We start from the raw sequence: 22,973 nt of genomic DNA, 5'->3' as shown, positions 1-22,973 counted from the left end.
AACTAAAAGGTTGGCAGTTCGAATCCACCAGCCATTCCTTGGAAACCCTATGGGGCAGTTCTACTCTGTCCTATAGGGTCGCTATGAGTCGGAATCGACTCAACGGCAACAAGTCTGGTTTTTGGTTTTTTAATGACAACATAGAATCTGTGTTCTTTTAACCACTATGTTGCTAGGCTTCCTAAATGTAAAGCCTTAGCTTCAGCCTGGTCTTTCCAGCTCCAAAGCTGTGCTCTTTTTACTCTGTCAGGTGGCTCTCCCAGCTGTCATCACCAACTGAACGGGGGACTGGACCTCTTTCACATTCCTAGTCAAGAACTATGGCTAAGAGAATAGGCATTTAGCTATTTCTGAAATACAATGAAAAGGTAAAGGTGATTGTGATGGTTAAGATGTGTGTCAACTTGGCTGGGCCATGATTCTCAGTGTTTACACGTGATCACTCACAGGATTGAATATGTTGTGAGTAGCCAACCAGATGAAAGGGAGTTTCCTTGGGGGTGTGGCCTCCATCTGAATATAAGCAGACTTTCTGACTTTCTGCTCACTCTGGATCCTGTGGCTGCCTCCTGTTCATCTGACTTCTGGTTCTTGGGACTTGAGCTGTCAGCTTATCTGCTGAACTTGGGATTCATCGATCTTCACAGCCTGTGAGAGGAGCCCTGCTCTCTGATCTGCCAGTCTTGGGTTCACCAGCCCCTGCAGCTACGTGAATCACGAGAAACCTTGCGGTCTTGCCTGCCAATCTTGGAATTCGTCAACCTTCACAGTCTGTGAGTGGAAGCCCTGCTCTCTGACCTGCCGATCTTGAGCTCGCCAGCTTCTGCTGCTGTGTGAATTGGGAGAGGCCTCTACACTGATCCCCGGACTTGGGATGTTCTAGCCTCTACAATAATGTGAGCTGTTTCCTTGATATAAATCTTTCCCTATATATATTTATAGGCTTTACTGGTTTTGCTTTCCTAGAGAACCCAGCCTAAACACTGATCAATACTATTTTTCCACTTAGTAAAACAATAAAATGTATACAGAAGAGTTTCAGAAAAAGACAAGAAAATTATTTATACTGAACTTTCAACTTTTTTTAAGTTTGAAATGGTTTCAAAATTAACTGTTAAAAAAGGCACACAGAAAAGTAAAGTAGTGCCTTGAGGTGGGGGGATATTCAAAAGGAAGACTAAAGTCGATGATTATCCCAAGAATTGGAATTGTTAACCACTTTTGTTACTAGTTGGCAACATATAGCTTGAGAGAATTAATCATTTTTCTGTGGTAAAAACATATTATAATATACTTAATAATTAGTAATATTATTTTTATGGATTTGAGATAAACTCATAAGATATAAATTATTAGCAGGGATATTATTATGACTAACATTGAAAGCTTGATAAATATAATGATAATGATGATGACAATAGTGATGACAATTTTAAAACTAATAAAAAAATCCAGGAGGAAAAATTGTGCTTACTCATGATACAGGGACAAATGTCGCTGTTGTATGAAAGATGTTAGGGTATAAAGAGAAGATAAATTCTGGGATCACTGAAGACATCAGAAAGTTTCCCAATATAATCACAAAGGTTGAGAAAGGTCAAGATCTTTGAAATGTTGAGCCCTGAAGCAAACAGACATTTACTTGTTGACAATGAGGCATAGTATCTAAAAACATAGACTGCTTGTGTTCAAATTTCACCTTTGCTAGGGACATGACCTTGGGCACATCATTTAAACATTTTAAACTTAATTTTTTAACCCAAAAGGAGGATGGCAGTAATATAGCAACTCATAGGTGCGTGATAAAAATCAAATGAGATGATACATGTAAAGTGCTTTGAACAATGGCTGGCATACAATAGGAGCTTAATAATTCAATATTTTTTATTAAGATGAATTTCTTATAATGAGATTTTTAGAAAGCAGGAGTCACTCCCTAATTATATCATTGTTTCATCTGAATTAATTTTCAATATCTGCAGTTATTACTCTTTCTTCTAATGGAAAATTTTACAGGACATTTTTTGCAGGGTGCTTTATCTAATAAGGAGCCCTGGTGGCTAAGTGGTTAAGAGCTTGGCTGCTAACCAAAAGGTTGGCAGTTCGAATCCACCAGCTGCTCCTTGGAAACCCTGTGGGCAGTTCTACTCTAACCTGTAGGGTATCTGTGAGTCGGAATTGACTCTATGGCAATGGGTTTTTTGGTTTTAGCTAATAAAAAAATCCAAATAGTTTTGATATTAATTTTTTTTTTTTTTTTTTTGGAAATATGTAGGTTATACACATTAGGATCTTTTCTAAAACTGTTTCCATTTTCTTAGTCTAGCCATCTAAATTGTAACCGATAGTGAATATTACTCTTCTTTTACAATTTTATAGCTTGCAATTTCAATTAGTATAGATTCTAATATAGAGAATAAAGCAACAAAGTAATAGAGCAAATATTGTCCAAATGACACAAGGAAATAACTCAATGAACAGAGAAAAGTGACTCTTCTCTTTTCTCTCGTTTTTTTTTTTTTTTTTTTGAAGCTGGACCAAATGCATTTTTTCAAATCCTGCGGGAGCACATGAAATCATCCTGATAATAGAGATGGTATGATACTTTCAAAAGTAGGTATAATAAATAAATTAAGTCATTCCTACAAGTAAGCATGTCAAAGTTATACAGGGAGAAAAAACAAATACTATTAAACAAGAAATTATTCAATATCCCGGTTATTAAAGATACACTACAGCTCCCACCTCCCCTTGGAATGTTCCAAGCAGCCCATAAAAGTTTTTTTTTAATCAGTCTCATGGGAGTAATTCTCTCCATAATTCAGGAAATCATCCCGCCTCATGAGAAAGAGCCACGCACGAGACAGAAGCATTACCCTCCCCTGACCTTAAAAAAATTGAGTGTTTTGCTGGAGTTCACCTATGTCCAAAGAAAAAGTCACGTCAATGGATAACCAACTAAAATTGTCTGGAAGGAAGGGGCCAAGACTGAACAAAATTTAAAATTCCAAAATACACACAATTTTGGTTTTCTAATTTTCTCAGACAAGAATATTGGCTCAAACTTACATAATGTTTTATTTTAATATGTGGGTTGCATAATTACTTGAGATTTTTGTGCTTAGTTTTCTAATTAACTTACATATTCATCTCTTATTTGCTTCTTCCCTAAATTACTAATGGTGTATTTAACTTGCCCACAAAGACATCTCATTGGTAAACCTCTTTTTCGACCTCTTTAACAGCAAACATAAGTTTTTGTTTTGAACGTGTTTCTCTTCCTTTACTCCCCAACATAGGTTATAACATAACCAATCACCAAATCATTGGGGATAGTAATCTCAGTCATTTCTACTTCTCTTGCTCAACACACATACACAATTTACCAGTGGTTAAGGCAATCGACTGCTAACTGAAAGGCTGGCAGTTAGAAACCACCAGCTGCTCTGTAAGAGAAAGATGTGGCAGTCTGCTTCTGCAGAGATTTACAGCCTTGGAAATCCCGTGGGGTCGCTGTGAGTCAGAATCGACTCGACGGCAGTGGTTTTTTTGGGTTTTATTTATTCCAAATTTATTCTTTCACTACATTGCCACAGACACTGCATTGACCTTGCTCCTCACCGTTTCTTTCCTGTATTGTTTTAATTGTTTTATTTTGGTTTCCTATGCTTCTATTCTTTCCCTACTCAATCCATCCTCTGAATTCTGATAAAGCTCACTTTTGCAATGGAGGTCTCAAATATCACTATTCAATTTAAAATGCTGAGATTGTGTTGAAATCATTGACATGGCATTACAGAGTTCTTTTTCTGAATCAAATTATTATTTCAGTCTTATCTCAATCCCTCTCCTTTTAAAGTCACACACCTACTTTCCAAATGGTCTTCACTATAGAGTACTCATCGACATGTTACCAATCGTTCATACCTTCTACCTTCTTTGATTATTTAACTTCATTTATTCACTTATGCATTCATTCACTCATTTATGTATCCATTCAAATCAATTTCGTCAAGCATCTATTTGCTTATCCTAGACACTAATAAGGAACTGGAAATTCAAAGGTATAAATCCAAGGTCCTTCCATTTAAGAAGCTGCACAGGTGCACAGGACATAGTACACGTTCCACAGAGCCTTCCATATCGGGACTCAGTTATTTGCGTAAATATTTACTTCCTCAAATACACTGGGAGCTCCTCCGGAGCAGATACTGCATCTCAGTAATGTTCATATCTCAGCCTTTAGTGCAGTGTCTGGGCCAATGATGGGTCAATGATCTTGGTGGTTGTTGAATGAATCCTGGAAATAATTAATCAAGGTTTAGATGTGATCTCAGAGAATACCATGTCTGGGCCAATGATGGGTCAATAATCTTGGTAGTTGTTGAATGAATCCATGTAATAATGAATCAGAAGTTCAGATGAGATCTCAGAGAATATCACGTCACCAGGGCTCCTCAATGTGAGAGTAGACTTCCCAAAAATAAGCAGGGTGGGGGTGTTGCAAAGAGAGGAAGTGAGATGTAGATTCAGAGCCCAGAGAAGCAGCAGTAGGAGGTAGTGGGATAGGCAGAGACTTGAGTTGTCAAGGAAGGAAGCAGCATGCAGCTCAGGTCAGTGAAGGAAGCCAAAAAGGAATAAATGAGTAGTCGGCAGAAAGCGCAGCAATGATCCAAGCAAACAAAGAATGAACTGCACGGAATGGAAATAGATTCAAAGGTCAAAACAGTTGGAAACAGAGAACAAAGGGTAGCTGCATTCTTTTTTTTTTTTTTTTTTAATAATTTCCTTCTTTTAATTTAAAATTTGAGATGCAAATGTTATTCAATGAGGATTGTTTAAAGAAAGTAATATGCACATGCAAGAAAACGAAGGATAATTTTCCTACCAGTTAACCAATTAGCTACGACAGCAGGTCTCTGCAAGGCTCGTTCATTGTTATGCCCATGAAAACCTTCCATTGCAGATGTGACCTTTCATTGCCATGACAACCCTCATCTGTGCCTTCCCAGTCCATCAGCACATCCACTGACTATGCCACCAACTCCACTTTGTTCACCTGCCAAATCTGCTAAAGAAAACAGGGATTCCTTTCAGACTGCAGTGGCTGCCTCACTGGAGGTGTGGGGTGGTTTTAAGGTAGTAGTGGTCCTGCAGCCTACCTGTTGAACTGTATTTCCATCTGAATCACTTAGAGGAACTCCTCAGGGCTTTGAAGTGCAAATTTCCAAAGAAAAGTTCCCAGGGAATAGAACAGTCTTCTGATTCTGGTTATGATCAATAGTGAACAGAAGAGAAGCGACATATTTATGACTAACCCGTCCTCCTGCTTAAAAAAGTCAAGTAGAGTTCTTTTGTGGGTACATGTCCTGCTGATTGTGAGTTGTCCTGCTATATTACAGTCACTCTGTAATTCCCATGGTAGCCTGGTTGACGGGAGGCATCTGAAGTAGCTGGAAAGGGAAAATGCCGTAAGGACATGCTGAAGCAGAATTTCAAGCCAGTCAGCAAAGCTGAGGAATGGTGGCCGCGTGCCAATCGAGCGTGCAGGAACAGAGAGCAGAGCTCATCTGAAGCAAAGGCATCAGGTAGATATGCCGCAAAGAGGCAGAGGCTTAAAGAGCACCAGCTTCTACAAATAGCTATTATTACCACAAACAAAAACACCACCTTCCCATGCTCATCCTTAGAAAGGTGTGCAAGTCACAATTTTGTTGGGGCTCCAGCAAAAGGATAAACCAAACCCATTGCCATTGAGTCAATTCCAGCTCACGGTAACCCTACAGGACAGAGTAGAACTGCCCCATTAGGGTTTCTGAGGCTGTAATGTTTATGGAAGAAGATTGCTACATCTTTCTCCCGAGGAACAGCTTGCAGGTTTGAACAGCCAAACTTTCAGTGAGCAGTCGAGCACTTAACCACTGTGTCACCAGGGCTCCTTAGCATAAGGATGGCACCCGCATAATCCAATATATAAATAGGTATACAAATACATCCACACAGATATGGTGTATGACTTTACATGCAGCAAAGTCCAACTTAGAGGACTGACAAGCCTGTACTTGGAACACAGATATTTACAAATTTGAACAGAAAATACTCCAATTCTGATGTTCTTGGTGTCTCCTGGGAATTCTAACATCATTTGTTCACTTTTCACATCAGTTCTCAAATTCTAGCACTTCTGTGAAAAATGTGCTTGCATGCAATTGTTTCCTTTGGCTGCTGGAACAAACTGCCACAAATTTAGTGGCTTAAAACAACACTAAGGTATGATCTTACAGTTCTGGAGGGTGGAAGTCTCAAGGTGGCCTCACTGGGTTAAAATCAAGGTGTGGGCGGGGCTCTATTCCAAACTGGAGGCTCCAAGGGAGAATCCATTCCTTGCCTTTTCCAGCTTGTAGAGGCTGCCTACATTCCTAGGCTTGTGGTCTCCATCCATCATCAAAGTCAGCAATGGCCATGTGGGTCTTTCTTATATATCATCACTCTGATCTTACTCTCCTGGCTCCTTTTTTCACTTACAAGGATGCTTGTGATTGAACCTGGATAATCTAGCTGAGCTGTTGTTTGTTGTTAGGTACCATTTAGTCAGTTCTGACTCATAGCAACTCCATGTACAACAGAATGAAATGCTGCCCCATCCTGTGTCATCCTCATAATTGCTGCTACGTTTGAGCCCTTTGTTGCAACCATTGTGTCAGTCCATCTCTTTGAGGGGCTTCCTCTTTCTCACTGACCCTCTACTTTACCAAGTATGATGTCCTTCTCCAGGGACTGGTCCCTCCTGATAACATGTCCAAAGTACGTGGGGCGAAGTATTGCCATCTTCACATCTAAGCAGCATTTTGGCTGCACTTCTTCCAAGACAGACATGTTCCTTCTGTCAATATTCTTTGCCAACACCATAATTCAAATGCATCAATTCTTCTTTGGTCTTCCTTATTCATTGTCCAAATTTTGCATGCATATGAGGTGAATGAAAATACTATGGCTTGGGTCAGGTACACCTTAGTTGTCGAAGTGACATTGTTCATGGGTGTTGATTGTGGATTCAAGTAAAATGGTTTTTTACAAATGCTTTCAGCACAGCTTGGACTTCTTCCTTCATTACCACCAGTTCTTGATCATATGCTACCTCCTGAAATGGCTGAACATCGACCAATTATTTTTGGTACAGTGACTCTGTGTATTCCTTCAGTCTTCTTTTGCTGCTTCCTGAGTTGTTTAATTTAATCTAGCTGAATAGCAACCTTAATTCTACCTGCAACCTTAATTCTCCTTTGCCATGTAACCTGACATATTCACAAATTTCAGGAATTAGGATGCAGACATGTTTGCAGGGGGTGGGGGGAAAGAATTATTTTACCTACCACACGTGACTTCTCTCTTATAATAGGCAATGAACTCATTGTAGGGAGAATACGGTCTGATCTGATACATACTGTATTTCTACAGTGTTCGTAGATTTTTTTTTTTACCAGTGTTAGTAGAGTGGATCAATAAATACCTGCTGAATAAATACAATGGCAAATACAGCCTAGTGGAATTAAGTTATTCTATGCATTCACTCTAAGAGTCGTAACACAAGTTATACTTAAATAGCTGTAATGGCATACACATTCTAAAACAGGGAAGCAACTTTGCTCAAGAAAAATAACATTGTGGACTGCTTTCCCAAGAACCCCTGGATTTAATTTGCACATTAAAAAAACAGCAATAAGCCTCAAACTATCTGCAAATGGTTATGAAAGGAAAGGTTTCAAAGAATGACAAGTTCTGATAATAATGTTTTCTTAGACAAAATATATAGGACATTTATAATTTGAAAAGCATATTTCTTGAATATGCAATGATAAATGTTAGGCAGGGGACTAGAAGAAGAAGATTCTACCAAGAAGCCTAGTCACTACAGACAGTGAGAGCCAGGAAAATGCAAAACGGAAATAGAATATATGCGCCGTTTCTTTCCCTTTCTTTTCTCTTTTCTTCTTTTCCTTCCTTTCTCTCTCTTTTCCTTTTGCTTCCTTTCCTTTTCTCTCTTTCCCATTCCTTTTCTTTTAGTGTTCCCCTCGCTCAGACAATACAATTGCCCTTTAGGGGAATTTCAGCGAGGGGTGGATATTGTTCGTGTGATGTTGGGTGTCCCATGACAATGGGTGCACAGGTGATCTTAGGACTGATCGAGGCAGGGACTTTTCCAGATGATACCTTTGTCTAACTTGGTAAACATCCCCATGTCTGCTCACGGGTGCTCCTCTGGGGGCCTGGATCTCAGCCCCTCTCACTTCTGCACTGAGTGTCCTTAACCTGCACATATGTCCACAGCAGCCCTGGAGAAAGCGATGTTTGTGGTGACTGGAATATCTACCATCAAAAGGAAAGGCCAGAGGGACAGCTATGCTGGGAGCAAGAAAAGCTGTGGCTGATCTAGGAGAAAGAAATTACAGCTTTCCCCTTGAGGGCTGAGTATGTGGGCCCCAGGTTTCAGGTAATGAGACAAACGCATATACAAGTGACACCCTGTCAGCAACAATGGATATTTGAGAAGCACAGGAAATGGTCACACATCTCAGGCTCAGATGGGTTGAAAAGACAGAACTTTCTAGCACAGGGTGAGAAGGGTCGAGAGGAATCATTGCCTCTTTGGTCACTGTGAACTGAAAGACATTTCAGGCAGCATGGAAAGTTGGGTTTTTAAATTCATACACCAGATAATGTCAAAATGTGGGTGATACAGTATTATGCCTTAATTGAGTTTCTTAATATAACTGTGTTAAAAGTACTTGCAATATGTGATGTAATTAAAGCCATAATCTTAACCCTCTGTAGAAGGTACGTCAGCATGCACATTACATAGCTAAAGAACAAGCAGTAGTTTAACTTCCACACAGAGACCACGAATCCAGGAAAACATTTTCTCTCAATCTTTGGTTTCCTTATCTCTAACATGAAAAGGTTAAAGGAGATGAATCCCAAAGTCTCTTGGAGATCTAAAGAAAATGCATCTATAACAGGAATATATCTGGGACCACACATGGTCCAGCCCCAGTTGTACCACATTCAAAGAAATGTAGTCCAACAATTAGCCTTTAATTAAATATAATTAAATTTTCTCTCTGGGAAACAAGATTATGAAGGCCTTCTTTCTGCACAGCAAACTTCTTAAAAATCTTTTCTCCTTTGCTACTTCTCTCAACATTCTCTGCACAGATGGGAGCTAATCCTGGAAATTCTCTCTCCCACTCTCAGCTTCTCTCCCGAACACCTACCTAACTAAACAGCACTTTGTCTCTCTCTCTTTCTTCCTCATCTCTTCGCCCTAAGCTTTGTATTATATAGATCAGATTAACCAAGTCACAGTGTGGGTGGATATGAGTAAGATATAGAAAATCATTTCCCCACATAAATACATTTGGTATCTATTGCACATTGATAATTTCGTCCCTGCTGTGAGTCTCAAGGTTTTAATGTCATTTCTAGAATAATATGCCTCTAGAAGATCTGATATTTCTGTTTACATTTTCAATTTGTCAGCTTCCGCTGGGGCTGAGATTAGAATAATTGGGGTGTATTGTTTAATTATAATAGATAGAAGGACAGTATATGCTATCTAACCTAAATATACTCAATCTTTTATTTTTAAGTGAAAAACAAAGTAATCAAATCAAGTTTTTATTTTAACTTTAGACCATAAAACCTTCTGTTCTTTCATCTTTTAGTGAAAATTTCAAAAGAAACTTTAGATTTTAGAATGTGTGTGTGTGTACATACACACATACGTATATGTTTTTCTTAGCTAGATAGTGGGAGCTCTGATATTTGCTTGGGTAAGAAAGAATATATATATTATATACACACACACATACATGTATGTATTCTTACCTAAGCAAATATCAGAACTCATGCTATCTAAGAAAATTTGGGAGCTTTACAAATTATTAATACTCACACATGCATTCCCATCTCTGATAAAAAGAGGCAAACACACTGCTCTGAACAATTAAAATAATATAAATTTCATGACAATATTTTCACCTAAATAACACACTGCATTTACTATGCATGCATATCTTTTCCAAACACTGAATTCAAATCCCTGCACTGCACAATAGCCATTGCCTTTGAAGTCTATCAGCATGGAGTTTGAGAAGAGGCTGTGAATCAGGCAGAACATTCCTATAACACTCTGAGCTCCTCAAATGAAAGGGGCTATTTCAGTATAAAGCATCATAATGCAATCAACCTATTTAACAGCCCTACTCACTTCAATGCTGATGCCTCACTCAACCTCTTATATCTAGTATACTTTTAGGCATATTTCTTAATTTAAATTTAAATTTCATTTAAACTTCATTTCATAAAACTAATATGAAGAAATATCATCATTCAAAGAGGAAGATTCCATAAACATCATACTTTATGTCTGTACATGGAAGAAAATCTCTCTATCATGAAATAAACTACTAAAGAGATTGGAAGGATTACCTTCCCCAAGAGTCCAGCAACCTGAACTGGGGGCATAGCAGATACTGTTAATTATTTTTGTCCTTAGTTTATACTTAAAAATGGGGAAAAAAAAAAAAGAAAAAAAAATTGAGGCAACACAGTCACATGGAAGAGTTGGTCTCTGCTTAAAAGGCATTCTTAGTTTGAGTACAAAATTTTGTGTAATATTGGGAAATGACAGCCCCTCCTTCTAAGAATTCATTTAAAAATTACCAGCTATAGTATTTTCTCTTTTTGTGTTTTTTTAATCTTAAATTATTTTTCATTTTACAAGTAATAACAAAAATACAGTATCCATTATAAAAACTAAAGCATTACAGATAACACTGAGTCAATTTTCACTATATCTCCAGCGTGGCCTCTTCAAATCTTCCACATCTCTCACTCTTCCCCCAATAGAGTAGCTATTGTTATGAGTTTGGTTTATACCATTCCAGTATCATCAAAATGCTTTTACTGCAAAATTGTTTTCTAATCATTTGTTTTTCTATAATAAATTTGCTTTAGTTTTTTGAGAAAAACAAGTCTGTCTTATTAAGATGAAAAAAAGAATACACTTTTGTTACAATGAGCACTTTATGTTCTCTTGTTGAACTGTCTATGGACGATCAAGTTTCGCATCAGGTAACTTTGGACATTTTCAGTGATTCTGAACGTGTCTCTCTTCTCTAAAGTGGGAGAGTATGTTGAGCAGGAAACCCCATGACAGCTGTGTCTATTCAGGAGAAGATACTCTCTTCATAGATATGGGGCAGCACCTCCCCGCCGCCCCCCACTCCCCACAGGCGTTTCTATCCCTGCACCCTTCTTTAAAAGCCTCACACTGCCCCTTGTTCTTACGGACCCTAGAATCTGAACCAGTTGGTTTCTCCCTGGCTCTTCCTCCATCTCACAATCCTTGTTTTTCATGCAAGACTATAATCTTAGGTGATTCATCACTGCACCATAGTCCTGGGTAATAGCACGGTATCCAAAAATAAACACGATCAGTCAACTAAAAACTGAGGAATCTTCAGAATATGCCAGGAGACCTGGAAGAACCTCCTGAAATGTGTTTCCATGATATCTTCTCTGATTCTGCTCTTCCCCATATCCACACATTACCTCCAGTTGGCTATTTCCCATAAACCACCCATTCCAAAGCACAGTTACAAGTGACTACAGGAGCCTGTGATTAAAAGGCTTTTTTTTTTCTTTTCTAAGTTGAGTAGAAAGGAAAGGTAAAAGGGAGTTCGGTATTAAGAAATTTAATTTTGGAGATAAGAGCTAACACAAATTAGTTTGCCAGTCAGGCAAGACGGCCTTAGACAAGGAAGGTGGACTGCAGACGGGGGTGGACTTGAGTCATCACCCTTCGGGACCTAGGGTATCACGGGAAAAACTACCCATGCTGGGAAGATGAACCACCAAGTACCCCATCTTGATGACATTAAACATGGAAGTTACATTACTTTTCAACAGTTGGATTCCACATTCACTACACAATCCACTGATTATCATCTGGCTACCCACGTACCTTTGTTTTGCAAACAAAGTGGGACCGTGCGATTCCAAGAATGCTCATTGAAATGAGACTTAGAAAGGTCAAGGTTGTGTCCACAATTTACAGCAAGCAAGATAGGAAGCCAGGTCTGATTCCAAAGCCAGTGCTCTTAACAGTTCCTAACTGCCATGCTGGAGTCTATCTGTGGGGAACTGGTGGGTGGAACTTCATCTCCAGGATGTGGACCACTGGTGTCTATTTCACAGTACACTGTATCTCACAACTTTAAGTTGATCTAAGGAACTCTTCCCCCTCAATTGCCCACAATTACCACGTTACTAAACAAAAAATAAGCCACAATTACAATTAAAGCAAGCCTGAGTCCTGATTCCCTAAACACTGTCTAAATTATCCCTAATCCTCACACCTTTCTCATTCCATTAACTAACAGACTGCCTCAATACTGTCTCTCTATGAAATGAGCTGTGGAGTGTTATACCACTCAAGTTATGATCTTGGACCATATAGTGTCAACATCTGTAGTCAGGGAACTTTTTCAAGTCTCCTTTGTATGGTCTTACTTTTCCCTCATATGCCAACTGCAGATCTTCCAGTACCCTTCAATCTCCATTATATTAAAAAAAAACAGAAGCCTTAGCCCATCCCTAGCTCATCCCTCAATTTATGGTATCATCTCGTCATGTTCCCTTCAAATTCAGTTGTTTCCAACAATAAAATGTTTCCCTTCTATAAAGTATAGTGGTTTTTCCCTGGGTGGTGCAAAGAGTTAAGCGCTCAACTACTAGCCAAAAGGTTGGCCATTTGAACACACCCAGAGGCACCTTGGAAGACAGGCCTGGTGATCTGCTTCCCAAAGGCCACAGCCTTGAAAACCCTACGGGCAGTTCTACTCTGCATACATTTGATCACCATGAGTTGGAATTGAATGGACAGCAACCAACAACAACAATAAAGAAACGGAGAGTGAAGAAAAATACTCAAGAAGAAAAATGGCTTTTTATAACCTAGGAAAGCAGACTAAGTGTGATCGTTTACGTTTTCTCAAGCCAAGACCGGAACGTGGATAGCCCTGCTTATGCTGATGAAGTGTGTTAGTTCATCCTGCACTCCTTACAGAGTCAAGATTTTAAATCCTAGATAGTATTCAGACCACCACTAAACACAAGGTGGGAAATTAATTTATAAAAACCTAAATCAAGATATTGCCACTACCTTTAGGTCCTGAGTGTACTCAAAATTGCCAGTTAAGAATAAAACATATATTTCCATTTACAACTGGAGCACTAATAATCTGACAGGTAAATTCATCTATATATTCACATCTTTTGGGAATACATTAAATTCGTTTCATTATCACCTGTCAAATCCATGATTTCTGTGAGTAATCCAATATTAGCAAAACATAATTAAAGTTACAATTTCTTAGCGACATTGCCAGAATTTTCTTAATGCTTAAGGTTAATACACATAATATAGTTAATATTTGATTCATGTAACATTACCACAATGTCATAATAAAAGCCATCATTAATCTTCTGTTATTTTTAAAATTTTGGTTTTTTATCAGAGCATCATATCCCTACTCTGATGTTGCCTCTGTAACAAGAAAGAACTTCAAAAATTTTACACATATCCCAAATTCTCCTATTGCTTGATATAACCTAAGTGAAGCAATATATGCAAAATGAAAAGTAAATATATATAAATAATGTACTTTATGTAATTTGAGTCATTTTTCCACTTAAAAAATGACTTTCCTTCATCAAATCTCAAATTGATGCAGCATGGTGCTCTTACAATTTAAAAATGTTGGTAACCTATTTTTACTGTAATGAATGATAACTCATCATAAAATGAGCCAGTCAACATCACAGGCCGCTTTTTCATATTAGCAGGTTAAAAAGGAAAATTGAGGTGGAAATGCATAATTTTATAATCATCAATGTCTGCCAGGCCTTGCAAATGAATAAGGGGCTGTGATGGGTCTCAGTTTTCCTTTCATCAAAACCCTTAAGAGTTTGCATTTCTCAAAAGAGAATGCTTTTACTGTGATCCATTTGCTTCAAAAATTATTATAATTTTCAGAACAAATGAACTTTTCATTCAAGCTCTCCAAAGAACATTTCGATGGACACATTTTACAATACTACAATTGCCTTTCAAGTTTATTGGGATTCTATGTATAATTAGCTTCTTTATTACAGTCTGTCTCTCAAATTACACATTACAGAATAATAAATGTCCATGTACTGAATTGCATTGGTGATGACCATGTAGACTCCTTAGTCACTACACTTTGTCTTGAATGTAGCAAAGTTTTAAAGAGATACTTTTTATTTTTCCCTCTCAGAATTTATGAAAAGACTATGTTTGGTTTTAAATAGAAATGGAAAATTCTTTAAAAAAATTTTGATAATGTCTTATAAAAGCTTTTGTATTATGAAGATAGAAGACCCAGGAAGGAAAAAGACATCAGTAAAAAACAAGCCCCTACTTACCAGGTGTGAAGTTGTATCGAGCTGAAAATCCCATCGATTCTAGCTCTCCATCAGCAAAAAATTTAATCCATAGAAATCTTCCACTGGATTTTATCACAGGTGGGTTCTGCTGTCCACAGAAACGTCCAATTATTGGAGAAAAGCCAAAAGGTCCATCTCGAACTTCAATATGATCAAATTTACACTCCCAGGAAGGTTCAATAGAGTACTTTTCATCAAAGTAAAGTTCAATGCACTGTCTTGGGGCAGCTGAAAAAAAAAAAAAAGAGTATGTTCAGAAGGTCACTTTTTAAATCTTTAGTTTGATTTTTCTGGTGCTATTTCTGATAGTATCTGTATACTTTCTATCAAACTTTGAGCACGATATGCTTGGAAATGTAAAGCAAGCAAGCAATAGTTCACATTCTCAGATCTCCTATTTCCATAAGAATGTCTAAAGGGTCCCTACAACTGGTGATGTTGCACAAACTGTTATTCTGATAGTAAGTACACCGTTTCTATGTCTGATAAATTATTAACTTATCACAGTTTTCTTGTGAAAGCCTGCCCAGTCAGGCTTAGAAAGCCCAGGGGCATCTTTCTGTCACCTTCCCCATATTTTCTGCAGAACCCAAGTGTAAGGTCAGAAACCACTTGAGAATCATTCAACATAGAGTTCTACAGCCATTCAGATAGCCTCAAAGGGATATTTTGATTAGATCAAAGTGCACAGACAAGTATATCAAGAGGAATTTTTCAAACATACAAATCTGATCACATCACTTTCAGGTTTAAACTTCTTCATTGGCTCTCTCTGAGCTACAGGATAATGATCCAAACATTTAACTTGACATATGACTTGACACAACCCACACTTCTGGTGTCTTCATATGCCCTCCTCATGTACAGCACAAGTTCAGACACTTCAAACAGGTCATGCTCTTCTAAAATACCATGCCCTTTCCAGCTTTCCTACTTTCCTACTTTCGTGAATATCTACATACTTCCAATTTGTTAACTCCTACTTACCAGGGAAAATATTGCTTAAATAAAACTTTCTGTCTAAATCTACTCATGTAAGACAGGGACCATATCTTATTCATCTTCTTTCCTCAGCACTTAGCCCAGTATCTGCCCTGGAGAATTTCTCAGAAATTCTTTGTTGAATGAATTGTAAATGAGCTTATCTTCACAAATGTTTTTATAGCTCTGCAAGGAATCACAGAAGAGCTCAACAGTGCTAACCAAAACACCAAATCTGTTATCATCGAGTTGATTCCGACACACAGCAACCCTATAGGACAGAGTATAACTGTCCCATAGGGTTTCCAAGGAGCAGCTGCTGGATTTGAACTGCCGACCTTTTGGTTAGCGGCCAAATTCTTAACCACTGTGCCGCCGCCACCACATGGGTGCATTGGCTAACACTCTCCCATTCTTCCCCTGACACGGCCAAAACAGTTTAAAATTCTGGCATTCCAGCTCAAGTTCAGCCAGGACACCACCAGAATAGCCATGTTGTTGTTGTTAGATGCCATCGAGTCAATTTTCGACTCATAACAACCCCATGTGACACAGTAGAACAGCCCCATAGGGTTTCCTAGGCTGTAATCTCTACGGGAGCAAATCACCAGGTCTTTCTCCCATGGAGCCACTGAGTGGGTTGGAACTACCAACCTTTCAGTTAACAGCCAAGCTCTTAACTGTGCACCACCAGGGCTCCTACAGTTATTAAAATACCAACACACGTTGGTCCTGGTAAGTAAACAGTTGTTGCCTGAGCCTTCTGAGTGCTTCCTAGCTACTGGGCCTCACCTGGGACCACCTCCTTCCAGAAACGCAGAAGTGAAGACCTAGCACCCCAGGGCCCGGCTCGCTCTGTGTTTGGCAGCCACTCCGAATGTCTACAATATATTTAATATCACCTTGATCACCTTAAACTTAAAGGTTCACATTCATAAATGTCTAAAGTTTATAAGGAGCTGAGATTTATGACGATCTGAAAATTGGAGACTTAGTAAACGGTAATCCTGAGGCTTGCCAAGTATAAAACAGAAAATCAGTTGGTTAAGGGTGAATGTGTGTTAAAAGATTACTCTAAGGATTATTTTTAATCTCTAAAAATGTTTCTGATTATCTGGACATTGTACAGAGAACTTAATAACTCTCGCAAGAAAATCAGGAATGCTTTTATTTGACATTAATGTATATCACAGAGGTCAACAAATATAGTATCAACCACAATGTAATTATTCAATACTTTTTTTTAAACCTGCAAATTAAAAAACATCCTTAAAAAGTATCTGGAAAACCATGTTTGCTTGTTTGTTTTCCCTGAAATATTAGTCCAAAAACAAAAAGGTGCATGCTTAAAAAACTGGGTCCATGTAAGTATTAGCCCAATGTATACTATTCATATATATTAGTATTCTACAGAACATATAGGCTTGCTTTTTTCCTCTTTGATAAGCCAGTAAGATAAGTTTTTGAAGAAAAGAACTATTTCAGGATAAGGAATAATACTTTTAGATGTAAGTAATGTATGTTTAATCACTTTGGATGGGGAAAGCTAAGGCAATAGGAATAGTCCTGAGCTAATCAAATCTCTCTTTATGTCTGTATACCTATCCTATTTAATCTACCAACATCCTACACCTGTTTCCCTTATTAGGAAATGCATGGCCATCTAATGGTAATTCATGCATTCATGTCTTCACTCCCATTGTCACCTGAGTTCAGTCCAATATGAATGAACAAACCTAAGTTCCTTCAAGAAACTGTATCATTATGGCCTTTGACAGACCACATTATATATGGACACTTCATTTTTCTTTGGGCCAACTTGTTGAAATCAAACAAACACACATAGGAAAATACCACTAGCTAAATTTTAGGAGGGGCAAAAAAACAAATTTAAATAAGTATGTCATATATTTCCTATTGCAGATTTTTTAAAAATGAGAGATTTTGGCACATGTGAACTGTTTGAAGCTATCTAGGTCCAACTTGCTACTTACTTTTTTTCACCTCCAAATCTCTCCATTCACAGCGCCCTTTCTCATCAACATTTCCTATTAGTCATCTTTGAACCAAAACAGAGGTTCCTTTTCGAGGGGACTCAAACACTTTGAGAATCTTTGGACACTTAATGAAGCTATGGACATTTTCATCTGAATAGTGCACATATAGACAGAAATTTGCCTCTAATTTGAAAGAGTTCTCAGATCACCTGGAATCCATAAAACGGGCCCTCCACTCCGTGACTGATCCTTCACCTGAATTATTTATCACAACCTGTTTTACATCAAGAAACTTGGTGTATTATTCTTTCCCTCGTATTTTCAATTTATCTTCTTTTTTTTTTTTTTTTTTTTTTACCATAAGAAGACTATTCCACTCAGACTTAAACAAGTAAAATCTGTCCCATCAAAAGAAGAAAAGAAAGAGGATTTAAAAAAAAAAGAAAGAAAGAAAGGAACTCTCTTTCCTCTCTGGGCCCCACAGTCCATCGATACCTCCCACCGGCTCCTCCATTCCCTGCTAGCTGGCTCCTCTGGATGTCAGAAGAGTGTTCATCCTAAAGGTACTAACAGTCACTTAATTGCCTAAAGTAAGAGGAGCATTTCTGGTTTGACCTTATTTTTCTTTGCTGTAATAATCAGCGCATTAATTACTCCTTGCTTTCTCCACTCTGCTGCTGTGACACCTTTTCTCTGATTCTCTGGTCAACTCTCTGGGCTTCTCCCTCTCAATCCCAGTTACCCCTATTCAGCTCATTCCTTAAAGGTATTTTCCAGACCTCTATCCTGCTAACTAAAAGGTCGGCAGTTCAAATCCACCAGCCACTCCTTGGAAATCCGATGGGGGCTGTTCTACTCTATCCTATAGGGTCACTATAGGGTCACTATGAGTAGGAATCAACTCGATGGCAATGGGTTTTATTCTATGTTTTTTTTTTACTCTCACTCTAGACCAGCATTGTGGTTGCCACTGGTACCCCCTGGAGAGCAATTATAATATAATGATGTCTGTGGTTCCATCCAAAACCAATTAGCTCAGAATTCCTGGGGCAGGCCCAGGCATCTGTATTTTTTTAAAAAAGTTGAAGTACAGTGCTCCAAATACTCTCTTTGGATAACTTTATTCATGATAACCACCTCAACAATAATCATTATATTTAAGAACTACAAATACATATTTTCAGATCTCTCCACTACACTAAAAATCCATACATCCAATCACTTTGAGACTTCTCCATCAACACCAAAATTGAGCACACTATTTTTCCTTTAAACCTTCTTTCTCCACCTATATTCTTCATCCATGGCAATTCCATCTAACAAGTCACCAGGCTAAAATCCTTAGACTAGTCCTAGAATTCCCTGTGCTCACATCCCCACATCCAGTCCAGTGCGATTCAGTTTCATAAATGTCTCTTATTTCTTCCGTTTACTCCAGCCCCAACTTCCCTTCTCTAGTTCAGGTCTTTACTAGGATTTACTTGCTCTTTTGCAATAGTTTCTTATTGTTGTTTTCCTTCAGTTACCTCCTCATCAGAATATCACCTTATTAATTCTCTACTTACATTATTTCAATGGTACACCAGTTTCTATAACAGAAAATCCAGACTCTCATGGATAGAATGGTTGGAATATCAGGTTCTCCTTTATTTAGGACTGTCCACCTCTTAAGCCTTCTCCTGCTCCTCTTCCCTCCATATACAGAAGCCCTACAATGCTACATGTGGTTCCCAATCACATCGTATCACTGAACATTTACACATGCTATTCTCTAAATATAGAGAATAATGAGTGACTTCAGTGACAATGGACATCCAAACTAATGTTTGGAAAACATGACTATACATTTCTCTCTGACATTATATGCTCTTTGTGCTTTTATATTACTAAAGAAATATATATAATATATGCCCACCAGCCGCTCCACAGCAGAAAGATGTGGCAGTCTACTCCAGTAAAGATAACAGCCTTTGAAACTCTATGGGGCAGTTTTAGTCTGTTCTACAGGGTTGTTATGAGTCATAATCGAATCAATGTCAATTTTTTTTGTATATATATATATACACACACACATTATTCTTATAATTATTAAACTAATAAAGTACTAGTTTCCAAAACAATGTTTCCCATTAGATAACATTATGCCAACTATACATCCATTCCCTTACTTCAGAACTCTAAATCAATTAATTCAATTCAAAATAAACTTTTAAAGTTGTTGATTTGTTTTTATTTCCCAGAATCTACTTGTTCATAATACATTATTAATAATTTCAATTATTAGCTTGATTTCACATTCTACAGTTACTTGATTCACTTGGAAATATTTACGCATATGATCTCCAAAACCAATGTCTGTAATGTCATAAGTATATTGTCCATCCAAGTTGGAAAGATGGCACAGGATTGGCCTGGTGTTCTCTCCAGCCCTCTCCCTCTCTCTCCTCACCTTCTATGATGTAGACACACTCCCGGTCTGGAGGGTACTTGCTGGGATAATTGGGAGAGGTGAAGACACCTCCATCTGCATGTTTTGTCCAAGTTCCACACTGCACTGACTTCTGTGTTTCCGAGGTGGCTTGCTTTTCTATAAAAAAAGAGAAAAAGAGCCATCATCCAATTTTCTATGCAACTAAAATAGAGAGGACATTCTTGTAATTTCCATTAGCAAATTAATTTCTAAACGTTGTCTTAGTCAAAACCAATCAAATATACACACTGTAAAATTTCCAGATAGTCTGGAAAAATAAGAATATGGGAAATACAGGAAAATACAGAATGAGTAAAGGACTTTCACTCCCACGTTACCGAAGAAACATACCTGTTCCTTTCTTGGTTGCCCCAGACAAATGAAGGATGATTAAACCTGCTACAACTGAAACAGAAAAGAAAAAGTAGAAAGAGAAAATGAGTGTACAGGGATGGAAGTGGTCAAGTTTAATAACAAAGTAAAGTAATTTAAAGACAAAATGATATCAAAGCAGAAAACTTTTATTACTGTTAACTGTTTCAAGTAGACTTGGAACTTGAAAGGCTGATTCAAAATGCACAAAACAGGGGTATTTAGGAATCCTTAAGGGAATAATGCAAATTGAGAATGAATGAAACTCAAACTCCTAAGGCAAATAGATACTTCAATACTGAGAAGCACCACTGGAATCTATTAATGCCACATACAGTGAGATTTCAGAACCCACAGTTTCTAAGCTCCCCTTTGTGACGTTTCTCAAGGAAGAGAGAGGGACAGTAGGTACAAGGAAGAAGAGGAAAAGCCAGCAATGAGAAGGGGCTCCACGACTGACTGGAACACATTGCCAAGGTGGTTGTATTTTAGAAAATAAATACTCAGGCAAATCCTCTGTAGGGAGGAGGGGAAAGGGGTCAAAAGATTAATTTGGATTGAAGGCATTAAGCATCATTATAAAAACGCACATTATAAAAATGTACTGAATTACCAAGTAAATACTGTCCTTGATACTAAACTATGAAATTAATGTCTTCCAACTTTAACTTTGACTTAATACTTAGTGTTGTCCAGAAATAGATTATCATTTTGAAAAAGGTCATTTCTATAAGCATTTTTGTATGAATTAGGTTTTTAGTATCAAAAAGAAGACACAAGTGTGCAATTAACAGTAAATCTGATACGACCATTGTAACCTGAACTTCTGTCTCATTTCCATGGATTCTTGATTTACTCAATGTTTTTACAAAACCTAAAATAAGAAAAGTATTAAGGTAATTTAGTCTTCATAATCTGACTTTTCCTCTTCTATTTTATTTTTGTCATTTATTTTGCTGCCCAATTACAGGAAAGCTCTAGGTTCTATAAGGTGTATAGTCATATTTACACTTAAAATGAAGGTTGGGGGGAGGCTATAACTCAAAATTGTTTCCTACACTAAAGCCCACTGCAGGAGTTTATAAACTTATGCTTAGATATTATGCCAAAAAAAGTATTTGGGCCTTGATGTTAGTAGTTGAGAAGATGTATCAATTATATTACTTTGAACTCTGATCCTGTATTGCTTAAAGTTGGAGGAAAAAATATAAAGTCTCTAGACCGGCGATCTGCTTTGCACTAAACTGCTGGTTGTTGCTGTTATGTATGTGCTTTTTAACAAATATATATATATACACGTAAACTTCGCATAAACCTATCCACATACAGACAAGCACACAGGTATGCAGCCTTCAACAGCAGGATGGATGTTTGGGGATCTCTCTACTCTGCTTTTTCTGTGTTGATGGAAGCACCTTACCAACGTGCACTATGATTAACACATCAGCAAAGCCGGGTCTCTTCACCGCATGGCACAGAAATAACTCTCTAACCTTGCTTTCTAATGTCAAATTCCCACCACCCATGTTGGTTTTCTTACTTATATCGCCTTTTCCTGGATGCTGTCTTCCTCTAGTTCTTTCAGCGCTCCACACTACACGTTACCACACACTCTTAAGGCAACATTCGATATCTACAGGCCAAAACAGAGTGGAGGTGGGCACTAGCCCTCCACGCCAGCGTGGGGACCAGCTGGATTTCAAGTACCCACTGGAGTGGCAATACGGGTCCTCCGAGATCAGAAGTCCTGGACGGAGGGATGTTTCTTCTCACCCCAAAGTACTGAACCCTGCTCTCTCCCTCTTTCCACCCGCTGCCTCCCTAGGGCCCAACTCCCAGTCTCCTACCGCACGTGCCATCCCTAAGCCCCACGCTTGGCTCACCCCCCAGTAGGTTCAGGCTCCAGAAAAGCCAATTGTCCCCGGCAGATCCCAGACCAGGCGACGGCCAAGGCGCGCCGCCCCCACGCCCCGCTTTAAGATGCTGCAATACAGAAAGTTTCCATCTGCCCGGACTCAAGGATTGCAGGGTCCGGAGTGTCTGCGGCCCAGAGAGGGGCGGGATGGAGGGAGGCGAGGGATGGAGCAGCGAGCGGACCGCGCGGCGGCCAGGTACTCACTGTGCAACACAGCGCGTCCATGGATCATGTCTGTGCGTTACACCCGAGGCTCCGAGCTCCACTAATTCCATTTAGAGACGAGGAGGCGTTCGGAGGCGGGGAGAGGATGGAGTGGCGAGAACGTCAATATGCCGCCCGGAGCCGACCTGGGGCACAGATGGGTGGAGAAGAGCTCCCAGCCCGCCAGGATCAGACCCAGGGCGCAGAGATATGGAGTGGGGCTCCGAGTCCCAGCTAGAGCAGACCCCGGGCGCGGGGAGGTGGTGAGGGGCTCCAAGCCCGGCAGTCAACCTGCTGCGCGTCCCCGACTCGCTCCCGCTCGCTCAGCGCGGCGAGGCCAGCAGCCCCACCATGACGCTAGCCGCACGTCCGGCGCCGGGCGCCACCATCACTCGGCTGCCAGCGGCACCTTCCTCGTCTGCATCATCGCCGCCGCCGCAGCTGTCACAGGGCACGGCGGGCAAGCGGGCGGCGGGCTGGCGGGCGCTGGGAGCCCCGGGGC

The 22,973-nt window shown here is 39.1% G+C and overlaps 1 protein-coding gene across 2 annotated transcripts in view; it reads right to left on the bottom strand.

Annotated features, from left to right (window-relative positions):
- NETO1 (neuropilin and tolloid like 1) overlaps positions 1-22,578 on the bottom strand; it is a 154,536-nt gene extending 131,958 nt beyond the window's left edge. For both annotated transcript variants that reach the window (XM_004387305.2, XM_004387306.1), the window contains exons 1-4: positions 22,472-22,578; positions 20,332-20,385; positions 19,960-20,097; positions 14,512-14,760 (exon numbers count right to left, since the gene is read on the bottom strand). In XM_004387305.2, coding sequence (XP_004387362.1) covers positions 14,512-14,760; positions 19,960-20,097; positions 20,332-20,385; positions 22,472-22,499 — 469 coding nt within the window. In that variant the 5' untranslated portion in view covers positions 22,500-22,578. The remainder of the gene's footprint in view (positions 1-14,511; positions 14,761-19,959; positions 20,098-20,331; positions 20,386-22,471) is intronic.
- Between the last annotated feature and the right edge of the window lie 395 nt (positions 22,579-22,973).

This window comes from Trichechus manatus, unplaced genomic scaffold (genome assembly GCF_000243295.1).
Source record: "Trichechus manatus latirostris isolate Lorelei unplaced genomic scaffold, TriManLat1.0 scaffold00183, whole genome shotgun sequence".
NCBI lineage: Eukaryota > Metazoa > Chordata > Mammalia > Sirenia > Trichechidae > Trichechus > Trichechus manatus.
Note: the sequence above shows the minus strand (reverse complement) of the source record. Positions and strands in the feature narration are given on the sequence as shown.